At 35.0% G+C, this 12,872-nt stretch overlaps 1 protein-coding gene across 1 annotated transcript; it reads left to right on the top strand.

The window, feature by feature from the left end:
- The first annotated feature begins 873 nt into the window (after window positions 1–873).
- On the top strand, window positions 874–11,925 carry LOC127118636 (sucrose transport protein SUC4). Its single transcript, XM_051048866.1, has 5 exons — window positions 874–1,521; window positions 5,563–6,305; window positions 6,648–6,711; window positions 6,795–6,838; window positions 11,537–11,925. The coding sequence occupies exons 1-5, from the start codon at window positions 1,005–1,007 to the stop codon at window positions 11,693–11,695; spliced, it is 1,527 nt and encodes a 508-aa protein (XP_050904823.1). The 5' UTR covers window positions 874–1,004; the 3' UTR covers window positions 11,696–11,925.
- Window positions 11,926–12,872: the final 947 nt, after the last annotated feature.

Below are 12,872 nucleotides of genomic sequence, written 5' to 3' on the forward strand. Positions count from 1 at the left end.
TTTATTTAATTTAATTTGTAAAATTAATTTCACAATTTTAAATTTTAAATTTTTTATTTCTTTTTAAATTTATTTTTGTAATAAAGATTAACGTTTATCTATAAAATTTACAATTTTTTATATAATTATTTAATATGTTACACAAATAACACTCATTTAAATATATATATATATATATATATATATATATATATATATATATATATATATATATATATATATATATATATATATATATATATATATATATATATATATATATATATATATATATATATATATATATAAAAGTTAATTTTATAATTTAGTAGATCAAAACTATAATTAAACTTAAAATATATTAATAAGAATAATTAGTAATATTGTAAGAAGATTGAATATCTTTATCAAAATTCAAATATACTCCTCCGTCCTAAAATAACGTCACATTTAAAAAAATTATTTATATTAAAATAAATGTTATTTTTGCTTCTAATAAAATTTTAGTTTTTATATTTTAATTATATATTTAATTAATACTATTTCTTTTACATTATACTATATATAATAAGAATATATTAATAATAAATAAATATAATTTGATAAAATTATTATTCTTTCTTTCATTTATCATATTTTTTTAATCTGAATAAAAATATCAACTGTGTCGAGGAAATAATATTTATAATTAGTTTTCGTATTTTCTTATTTTACAAAAGAAAAATACAAAAAGAGAGTTTACATAAAAAAAGAAGATAGTTGTATTATTTCTAAGTAAAACAAAATTGGTTGTCTTTAATACATAAAACGTGTTAATCTTACTTGAATAAATTTTCTTACAAATATCAAAGGACAATTTCGTAAATAGATCCTTAGACAAGGTTCAATTATAGCATCAAAAGCTCACTACTCAAAATAGAATCAAACTTCACTTCCTATCCTCCTCACACCACCTTTTCTTCCACCTTACACAATACCAACCCCCCCTTTCTCCAATCACACCTCCCAAAACCGCTTTTCAATCGATGCCGAGCCACGAAATAAATCAACACCGGTCCAGAACCCGACCGTCCACGTCATCAAGCCGTCCACAACAACCGGTTCAAGCCCGAATCCCCTTACGGAAGTTACTCCGAGTAGCATCAGTAGCAAGCGGAATTCAATTCGGTTGGGCTTTACAGCTTTCACTATTAACACCCTACGTTCAACAACTCGGCATTCCTCATAAATGGGCGAGTATCATCTGGCTCTGCGGCCCGGTTTCCGGTTTATTCGTCCAGCCTTTGGTTGGACATTTAAGCGACCGGTGCGCCAGCCGCTTCGGTCGCCGTAGACCGTTTATTCTAGTCGGCGCGACTTCGATCATCGTCGCGGTTGTTATAATCGCTTACGCCGCGGATATCGGTTGGTTGATTGGGGATGATGTTAGCCAGAGTTATCGTCCTTATGCGATTGGAGTTTTCGTTTTCGGCTTTTGGATTCTTGATGTTGCTAATAATGTTACGCAAGGTCCTTGTAGAGCTTTACTCGCGGATCTTACCAGTAAGTTTTTTTTTCTGATCCATAATTTGATTTTTCATTGTTCATGATGCTTTATTTGGTAAAGTTGGTGATTCCATTGTAGTGTGGTGGTTGATTTGTTGACTTTGATGACCTGATTTTACCTAATTGGGATTAGGTAGGTAATTATTGTTTAAAATGCTCTGAAATCCCTTGATGATAGAACGGATCTGAACCGGAATAATCGGTTCGCTAGATCCTAGAAGTGATTTTTTTTTTCTTTTATTACTGAATTTTATTGGGTATCGATGTCATGCGATTAAAATATAGAATTATTTTTGAAATAAGGGAATATAAAAAAAGGTGACATTGCATTATCATTAAATTATCGTTTATGGCCAACCAAACTCTATAGGACTGGAATATTGACACAATAAATAAATAATAATGCCACGTGTCAAGGGGTACGGCTAACATTTGCAAGATTTGTTAGAGTGTTTGTTTTGAAATTTTGGACCATGGTGTGGGACACCACATGTTTTTTTAACTTTAGCTATGGCCTAGCATTTTGGTAGAAATGTTATTGTAAAAAGATAGAATGCTAGTTAAGAAACTAAGAAGTAATGAAATTATTATTGACATTTTTTTGTTTAAAAAAAAGCATACAATTATTTGCTTCAACTGTCTCTTACCACAAATTTTAGAAAATTAAAAATATCAGTTATTTTGAAAAAGTAAACAACATGAAAATCATATGGGGATGTATGATTTGTTTTTGTAAAATTGTTTTTTAGTTTTTAAAATTTGAAAATCATAAAACTTGTATGGTAGTCTTGTTTTACAAAACTATTCTCTGTTCGAGAGTTTTAAAAAACAAAAAAAGAAAATAGGTTTTGAAGATTTTGGTTTTTGGTTTTTAGTTTTTAGTTTTGGAAATTAGAAAGAGGAAAAAACAAGGAAAAATAGTACACTTTTCATTAATTACAAATTTGTAATATTGTTCAAATTTAAAACAATTTTTAAATGTTAAATTATCAAACATATACTTTTTTTTCTTTAAAATTGATTTATAAAATAGTTTTTAAAAACTAAAAACTAAAACTAATTTTTACTGTTCATGATCTGTTACCATTAATTTATGTAGCACCAATACCTTTGAAAGAAGGTGTTGGTGTCGGACACCTGGACACCTGCACTGACACTTGTGATTATGTTTAATTTATTCATTTTTTAAAATTATTATCGATGGACGTGTCAGCGTCGGGATCGTGTTCGGGGTGTCCGTGCTTCATAGATTGGAATGATTCTATTTCTTCTATCTATACTTATACTCAAAGTTTTCACCTGAAAGGAAAGTAAGTCATGTGAAATCCGAAACAATTAAAGGAAAAAAACCCAACATGATAGTATCCTGGAGGAAGTGAGGAAAAACATAGATTATACAAATTCTCGTCAATCCAATGTGATTTAGACCAGGGTTTCAAAACCACTGACGTCAATGAAAAGGTTCGAAAGAGTGGAGTACTTGTTGATTCAAGCTGGTGTGGTGCATTTAATGCATTATGCACCTGGTCAGAATTAGGCGGGGATGTTATTACTGACTGGCAGTAGTGAGACAGGGAAAAGCGGTGTAGGATTTGTGAAATATAGAGATATATAAGCATAAAGGGTAAAGAGTAGAGTATTTAGAATTAGTTAAGGCTTGGGATAGTTTTGGGCACTTTCAAATCTGACCAACCATTGTTTTTATTTCTTTATGCATTTCTTTCTTCTATATTTTCTGCTACCTATCAATTGGTAACAAAGCTCTCAACCTTAAGAGCTTGAATGATTGAATATGAGAGTGATTGATGGAGTCCTTTGTTGAGACTTTGGATTCAGGAATTGAGAACTCAAAGTTGGCTCTGTAACTTTTGCAAGGGAAAGCTCGAACTTGCACTTGAGGTCGGCCTTGGCATTGATGAACTGTGGTGAGGTCTGTGTAGGATGAGAGCTATGGAAGCCAAACTTAGGGGGTTACATTCAGATGAATGGAGGAAGATTAACCTCTGTTATATGATGTCAGAGGAAGGAAGCTTGGAATTTGGTATAACCCTTCGGACCTTTGTGGAGCAGCAAGGTGGTTGTGTGTAGGGAGGAAATCCAGAACACTGAAATTGCCGGTCTATGAATCTTGGCAATGAGGTATGGGATCAAGCATTCCTGCTGGAAGCCATGGATTCTGACATGCGAAGGCATGAAACGATTATGGAAGAGAATGGGTCTGGATGAATTGATCCAAGCTGGACACCTATTTACAGCTATGAGCCCGACCCAACTCATTGCAGGGTGACCAAGTTAAAAAATCTGTCGAGCATTTTCTCAAAACCCACTTCAGTATTTTGTTCTATAATAGATAAGTTTTCAAAGAAAGGTGTTATGGAAGTAGGGAAGGTACAATTGTCAAGGGAAGCACTTCCACGCTACCCTGTGTTGCTCTCATAGTCTTTCAGCCTTTCTGCTTTCAGGTTTCATCTTCTGCCAGCCAGTATCTCCATCAGATTGTTCTTATTTGTCAGCCTTGCCATTTTGTTATGCATTCATTCATCCGTCAGCGCGTTCATCTTCTTCGTTAGCCTGCGTTCTTTCTGTCATTCTGCGTTCCCCCGCGTGTTCTTTAGAACATGTATCTATATATCGACTTCGTTGCGTTGTTGTTATTATAGCCGGAATCTGCCATGGAGGGTTATCTCTGCCGCAAACTGTAATAAGGTTATCTCTGCAAAAGTGTCTAAGTTTTCCAAGGGCAAAGAAAATAATGTCTTTGAGCCGATGCAGCAATGGAGGGCCAAGGATCGTGTAGAGCAACCCTTCCTTCTTGCTAATATTAATTTGGGTGATGCACAAAATTGTGATGCTCAAAATGATTTCCCTAGAAATAATCCTGAGAAGATCTCCGAAGAGAGTAATATAATGCATCCCGCTACCAGGTACTAAAATTTCACCATAAAACTCTCGTCCCTTAAATTCTTTCTTTGACCATTTGGAAAATACTAGAGTAGAGACACCTTAGTAAAGGTGTTTGGGTACTGATGATTATATTATCGCGACAAAACCACATTATGAAGTGCCTTGCTCTACTCTTGCAAATAGTGTAGATGAAAGAGTCTCCTCTTTAAAGAAAAAATCAGCCAATTCTACAAAGTCTGAAGTTATTCCTTGTTAACAAAATGTGGTTGAGCCTAACTCAACCCTACAAAACCGGTTGGTAGAGTGAGGACTCTTCAACATTCCTGATAGTCATGAACATATTGTTCCAGAGCAAGAGGTGACTATGCAACAAACTTTGTGAATTCAATATTTGTTGATGCCAAAAATTCAAATCTCAATGTTATTCACAAATGGAAAATCTTGCCTAGTTTTGGAAGGTGGGGAATAAAGTCGATTCAGATAATGACATAATCTCACCTGAGGATATTACCACTTATGATAAGTTTACTTTGGTTACATCTAGATCACAAGAGTATAAACTAAGGGAACATATAAAACTTTCTCTAAAAGCAAAGCATTACAACTTTCAGGCTAGGGGGTGATCTTAAATTTATTTAGCATTTGTTTTGTTTTTTTCCCCCCAGAATTTTGTTCATCCTTTATTTTAACCTATTTCTAGCTTATTGAAAAAACAAAGATGGTGCTATATTGAGGAGTTATACAAACAAACAATGCTTTCCTGGAATTACAAACCCACTCAGTATGCATTGAACAAGGGGGTCTTGGTGGAGTGCTTGAAGCTACATGTGTTTGATATTAACTGTTGAACACAGATTAAATTTGAACTTTTAAAGGTTATAGTAGTTATCATTTATTTTCATCATATCTTACCTAAATTGCTTAGCAAAGGCAACCAAAATGCCAGAAGAAATAATTATATACTGTGTTGTAGACACTTAAAATGCTCATCCAAATTAAAGCACATTAAATGTATTGTTTTTATGTTGATCATACAGGCTTACTTATCATGCAAATGAATGTGATCAATTTGGGAAAAAAATACTTTGATTCCCCTCTTCTTTCTTTTATTAATCTTTTTCTTATGAATGTTAGGAAATGATGCTCGAAGGACACGTGTTGCAAATGCTTATTTCTCCCTGTGTATGGCCGTTGGTAACATTCTTGGCTATGCAACTGGGTCATACAGTGGCTGGTACAAGATTTTTACATTCACAATTACCCCTGCTTGCTCTATCAGTTGTGCAAATCTCAAGTCTGCTTTCTTTCTCGACATTGCTTTCATTGCGGTAACGACATATCTCAGCATTGTGTCAGCTAATGAAGTGCCTCTAAGTTCAAGGGGGGAAGCACATGCTGGAGAAGGGGCTGGAGAGTCAGGTGGTGCGGAAGAAGCTTTCATGTGGGAATTGTTTGGGACATTCAAATATTTTTCAATGCCTATCTGGATAGTACTGTCTGTAACTGCTCTAACATGGACTGGGTGGTTCCCGTTTACTCTATTTGATACTGATTGGATGGGTCGGGAAATTTACGGTGGTGATCCAAATGGAGGCCTTGTTTATGATTCTGGAGTTAGAATGGGAGCACTTGGTTTGTTGCTTAATTCAGTTGTTCTTGGAATAACATCATTGCTCATGGAAAGACTATGCAGGAAGCGAGGGGCTGGTTTTGTGTGGGGACTCTCAAATATCTCTATGACTATTTGCTTTATTTCAATGCTAGTATTAACCTATGCGGCAAAGAGTATTGGCTACGTAGAAAAAGGTCTACCACCACCAACAGGCATTGTGATCGCAGCGTTAGCAATATTTACCATTCTTGGGTTTCCACTGGCAGTAAGTTACTTGATCTACGCCAAATGTAGAGTCATTTCCTGTCCATATAAAAGGAAGCTTTTATGTCTCTATGCCCATTGAAATAGACTCTCAAATTCTATTTTTCAATTCTTTTTTGAAATTATATTGGCCAAATACATGTGGGTTATGTTAATTAACTTGTACATGGCTGCATAATCTCCTCGACTCAAACTGAATTGTCTTCTCTAACTTCTTTTTAGGTACAATTCTCGTGATAAATTTCTATGAGTATAACACGAAATGCCTGAAATGGAAAATGAGTTGAAATCATATAGTCTATTTTATTAATTTCGCTTTATTTATGTTATTTACTTAATGCAGATCACTTACAGTGTTCCATATGCCTTAATTTCCACACATATCGAACCACTGGGACTTGGCCAAGGTGGGTTTCTATTAATGTCCTTGTTTATTCTTTATCGAAAATATGACTGCAAGACTAATTATTTGGATTCTTGGTACTTACAGGGTTATCAATGGGTGTCCTGAATCTGGCAATAGTGGTCCCGCAGGTATTTCTTCTTTTGAATTCCTTTTATGTTATAAATGGTTAGAGTTGAACTACTCTTATTTTGTTGTTTGCATAAACCTACTGGAAGTACAATCTTATTAGATTTCTATTTGAATACAGTCAACTTTTATATAATTTAAAGAAAAATGCTAACAAATGCCACAAAGCATTCTTCAAGGAATTAAAAGAGGAAGTTTTTTAATTTGTAAGGTGACCTAGGACGGGTCATCTAGAGCGTGACCTGAGTGGTTCGTTAGCAGAAACATGATATCAGGTGATATAGAGAGAAAGTAAAAGAGTATGAGAGGCATATGCTGAAACCTTGTGTCTTAATAGCATCACGGAAATTGTGGTATATATGAATTATACAATTCTGAGCATTAATGACGAACGAATATGCCATAACATTCTAGAATATTATAGCATATTTCTTTTTCATTAATGTTTATTATTGGAATAGTTTGAAAATATACTCTTGACTAGGACTATTCATGGTTCGGCTCAAGCAGGAAAAATGAATCGTAACAACAGTTTGGTTTAGTTTTTGGTAAAACTAAATCAAACTGATATAAAAGTTTGGTGCACCAGTTCTGTGGTTATGAATCAAACAAAAAACACCTTTACTAAAAATTGAACTGATTCCTTGTGAACAAAACTGTACCAAATTACTATTATTAATTGATAATTAAACATTTGAGGAAAAAAACACCAAACTAAATTGGATATTATGACAGTTTAAAAAAAAACCAAACTGCACTGAAAAGAACCAAACTGTGATGGATAGTGCCCAAAATGAATTGAACTTAACCAAACTAGTTAAGTTCAAATTGAACTTAACCAAACTAGTTAAGTTCAAATTGAACTGTTAGTCATAGCTCGGTTTTTTCCTAAGTAATTTGGTTTGGCTTAATGGTTTGATTCTTTTTTTTTTAGCACAGTACTAAGTTCTAACCTTAACCTCACTCACTTATCTTAACCTATACTAACTATAACTAACTTTCGGAGTTAGCTACAGCTGTACAAACAGTTCAGTACCGGATGTCAAATTTAAAGATTACATGGCGATTATTAGTGTAACCTAAATACCCCTAAAACATTAAAGTAATGTATTTATAGTGTAACCTGGGGCACTTGGATTTGTCTGGGGTGCCTACTAGTGCTAGCCAAAATGCAAGAACAACCCAGAAAGATAGCGCCTAGCACTGGGTATGTGGCACCAGGTGCTAGATGGTTGGCGCCCAACATTGGTCGGGGCACCCGCTACCCTTCTGAACTTATTGCTTTATGTTGTTATGTATATTGGACCTTTTGAGAGCTTCGACTTTCTTATGAAACACATTTTGTTAAGATATTGGTTTTGGGCCATAGTCCAATAATACTGAATTGGTTAAAATGCTAATGGACCAATATGTTAGAGAGTGTTAAAAGTTTCACATCAGACAATATACGACTTGAACATATAAGTGAAGGCAATCCTCACCTTAAGAGCCGTATCTCTAAATAACGTGAGACTAAATCCACCCCTTCATAACCAGCACAATTAAGGTATTGGAGGGTGCAATGAATGAAGACAACCCAAATGCCGTAGTTAGTCATATCTCTAAGTAACGTGAGATTAAATCCACCCCTTTACAACCAAACCTAAGGTATTGGAGAATGTAATAAATGAAGGCAACCTAAATGCCACAACTAGGTGGCTAGGGGAAGACCACAGTGAAGCAAAATGTTGAAGAGTCCCATATTGAAAAGGATATGGTCTCAACATGTGTTTATAGGTGGGGGTAATCCTCACCCTACAAGTCGGTTTTGTAGGAATGAGTTAGATCCAACATAATTTTCAAAATAGGGGAATGATAGTTATATAAGGACATGGGGTTTGGGCCTTTGTCCAATAATACTGAATTGGTTAAAACTGCCTACGGACCAATCTGTTAGAGGGGAATGATAGTTATAAAATGACATGGGAGTTCATTCAATATTCTATCACGGTTCAACTCCATTGGACCCCCCTATAGCTGTAGGTATGAACAGAACACCATGAAAAGGTCAAACTGTCAAGTAGAAGTTACAACATGTTGTTAACTTGTAGCAGAAATCAACCAGGTTGCAATGAATGAAGGCAATCCAAATGCCGCAACTAGGTCACTAGAGGTGGACCATAATGAAGGCGGAATTTTCAACTGAGGGAAATGGTAGTTATATAAGGATATGGATTTGAGCCTGTTAAGAAATGTGGTTGAGTCTAACTCAACGCTACAGAACTGGTTTGTAGGGTGGGGATTGCCCCCACTTATAAAGACATATTGAAACCATATATTATCCGATGTGGGACTCTTAACACACCCTCTCACGTCCAGTATTGGACATCTGGAGCGTAAAAATAAATGGTGGATGACCCGATAGCAGAAACCTAATAGTAGGTGATCCACCGGATCTTAAACGAGGCTCTTGATACCATGTTAAGAAATGTGGTTGGGCCTAACTCAACCGTACAAAACCGGTTGGTAGAGTGAGGAATGTCCACACTTATAAACACATGTTCAGGCCATATATCATCCGATGTGGGACTTTCTTAACATCCCCCCTCACGCTCATGACTAGAGAACTGAAGCGTGAAACTAAATGGTAGGTGACCCGATAGCGGAAACCATAGTAGGTGGTCCACTGGATCTTAAACAAGGCTCTTGATAATATGTTAAGAAATGTGGTTGAACCTAACTCAACCCTACAAAACCGGTTGGAAGAGTGAGGACTGCCCCCACTTATAAACACATGTTCAGGCCATATATCATCCGACGTGGGACTCTTAACAGGGCCTTAGTCCAGTAATATTAAATTGGTTCGAACTGCTTACGGACAAAGATGGGAATGTTAGTTATACAAGGACATGGGTTTGGGTCTCAGTCCAATAATACTGAATTGGATAAAACTAGTTACATACCAATTTGTTAGAGGGGAATGATATTATCAAAGAACCTGGATAATTAGGAGGAATTTATTCAGTATCCTGTCAGGTTTCAACTCCATTGCACCCCTTATAGCTCCAGATATGAACAAAACACCATGAAAAGGTCAAGCTATCACAGGTACAAGTTATATGTTGTCAACTTGTAGCAGAAATTCCACCAACTTAGAGATTGATTCAAGTCTTGACTTTCGTCATAAAATAGCACATAATTTTTATATCTTTCCAACAAGACCAAGATCATTAAATTTGGACGTGTGTAGCTGTCTATCTATGACCTTAGAATGCTTCTGCTCCAATGTTGGAAATTATGAACTCCACACCAAATTCTGGACTCATCATTACCCAAGAACTATTCTCAAACATGTAGTATAAGTGAAATTTTGTGTACTTCATGGTTCTGATTTGGTCAAATTTTTATTGCCTTTCAAAATTTCATTACAACACAAAGTTGTCCATTTTTATTTAATAACACAGAAGAAATATCAATAGATAGAAGATGATAGGCACCTTACGAGGTAACAGAGAATAAAGATTAAAAAAGAAAGAGCTGTTAGAAATAGAAGATGCAAGAATCTCAACATATAGTATTGCCAACTAGAGTGTCTGTATGGTGTAAATTGGCTCCCAACAGTTTTCTATGGCGGAGGTCGGAGAGCCTAAATCCCGCCATACCAGCGGCGTGGTGGCACTGTCATTGTGGATTATGGTGGAAAAACTTGCAATAGTGGTAAATATTTACCATTGCGGTGAGGCCAAAAACCGCCACATATATCCACCATAGTGCTGCCATGGCTGTGACAACACACAGAGCATACTAAAATTTACTTTTACTACTCCTAAGTGGGGTGTTTATAACGTTGCAGTATTAATTGAAATAAAACAAATCTACATACATGACCTAAATCTAAGGGTGAGTTTGTAACAAAGTCTACCTCAATTTTAGGAAGCTTCCATAGAATTGATTTGTAGGCTTATATAAAAGCTTACCTAGACCAAAAAATAATACTAAAAAAACATATAAATGACTTGCATACATAATAGATAATATAATACCATGGACACAATACAACAAAGACGTGGAGCACGACTTTTCTGTGAAATGGTGATTCAGATTAAATGGGGAAACTGAAAGAATAATGTGTTAAATGGTGATTCATTTTAACTGGTCAAACTGAAAGAATGAAATGTTAAATTGAGATTTGAATTAGAAGGTGAAATTAAAAGAATAAAATGACAGTATAAAGACGATGTTAAATGTTGAAACCAAAAACCAAAGTTGACGAGATTCAGTCTCACAACATCTTGCTCTGTTGAGAGATGGAATCTAAGTGATTGTCAAAAAATGGAAGGAGATTTGTCAGAGACTGACAACATCGCCTAGTCATTGCGGGGTAAGACAAGAATAGTAAACCGACATTGTCAAAGTTCCAATTAAATTAAATAAATAGTGAACCAAATGAAATCCAACCAAATTTGGGTGAATTTTAGCTCTCACACACACAGCTAACAAATTGGGTTTTGAAATCAAGATGATTCCTATTTGATAATTCCCCAAACAAAGTTTTGTTTATATGTCAAATCAGTTTGCGTTGTTTATTGTTGCAAGGTATTAAATGTAATTCCAAGTTAATGATGTGTTTTATAAAGGAAAACTTTGTAAAAAGAGTGTAGTTTTGAGCAGGATTTGGGTTTTTGAGTTACTAAGTTACATATTTATCATGTTTTAAACAGATCATAGTGTCCTTGGGAAGTGGACCATGGGATCAGTTATTCGGTGGAGGAAACTCTCCAGCCTTTGCTGTGGCAGCGGTTGCAGCCCTTTTTAGCGGACTCATAGCTTTGTTAGCTATTCCCCGAACTGGTACACAAAAGCCTCGAATCCGTGTATGAGGTATCATATGCTGTTTTCTTTTGGCACTTATTTATTTCGAAGAGGGAAGTGAAAATGAACAGGTCGAAAAAATTTGTAAATAGTTATTGTTTCTGTTGCCTTATTCTTGAGTTTTCCTCTCCTCAAGATTTCAACCTCCCCCTCATTTTCTCATGAATTATTGAAACATTGGCTGTGTTGTTATCTTATTGGTCAATATTGAAACCAACAGCCTGATTTTTTTGGGTTACTATTTTCTTATGCGAAGAATGCTTCGTTAATAATTTTTTGTCGAAATCTCAATAATTTGAGTAGTCTGTTTAAAATATAGAGGTTGGCTTGGTGTAAGGAAGGGACAACAATACTCTTCTTTCTTGATGTGTAAGTAACAATATAAAACAAGAAATTCATATATAGTAATTGGTTTTCCCAAATGTCTGTAATTTCGTATGTAATCAATAAAGTTGTCAGTAAATTCGGATTAACATTGCGTGCCATCAAAGGAGACATTCGTCATTGTAAACCAGTTTTGCCCATGTTAGATGTTTTTATTAAAGCTAGATGTCGCGGGAATGTATGCCGGGGGATCTTGCATATGTTCCAAAGTTAATATCAGCGCCATCTTTTCCCACCAAAATGATTTACATCTAAGTTGGGAATCATGCCACATGAAATATTTATTTATTTCGAGGCAATGCTGATTGTTCATTAGTGCTCCAATCATGATGGTTTGGTTTGGAATCTGATTCATTTGTGTGATGTGCTTGTATTTGTGGAATGAATTTTTTAGTGACCAACAGTGTTTGTGTTATGCTGATGTAAATCTTTGATTGAGACCTGGCTTTACTGCTCCTTCCTCCTTTTTCGGTTCAAGTATTTTCATTGTTTTAATATAAGATATCTTGAACCACAGGTTTGGTTTATGATAGTCATTCTTTGATTCCACCTAATTTGTGGGTGTTTCTGTGAAGTGTCTAACTGGCAATATTCATGTATATAATACTCTTTATTGAAGTATAGGATTCTGATAACCATCTCCTTAGAACCAATGCCTTATGACACTGATTAAGAAATCCATAAATATATCTTTTTTATATATTTAAAACTATTATTTGTATTGATCATTTCAAATGCATATTTCAATAAATACATTATCTTTTGGAATTTTAAGAGGGTCTAGTTAGTGGAAAATTGAGA

This window comes from Lathyrus oleraceus, chromosome 2 (assembly GCF_024323335.1).
Source record: "Lathyrus oleraceus cultivar Zhongwan6 chromosome 2, CAAS_Psat_ZW6_1.0, whole genome shotgun sequence".
In the NCBI taxonomy this organism is placed as follows: domain Eukaryota; kingdom Viridiplantae; phylum Streptophyta; class Magnoliopsida; order Fabales; family Fabaceae; genus Lathyrus; species Lathyrus oleraceus.

Bases quoted from the DNA above. Each gene is read 5' to 3' on its own strand.
- LOC127118636 (XM_051048866.1), top strand. From the start codon at position 1,005: ATGCCGAGCCACGAAATAAATCAACACCGGTCCAGAACCCGACCGTCC. The intron at 6,306-6,647 runs GTAAGTTACTTG...TACTTAATGCAG, and splicing joins TTCTTGGGTTTCCACTGGCA to ATCACTTACAGTGTTCCATA. The intron at 6,712-6,794 runs GTGGGTTTCTAT...TGGTACTTACAG, and splicing joins ACCACTGGGACTTGGCCAAG to GGTTATCAATGGGTGTCCTG.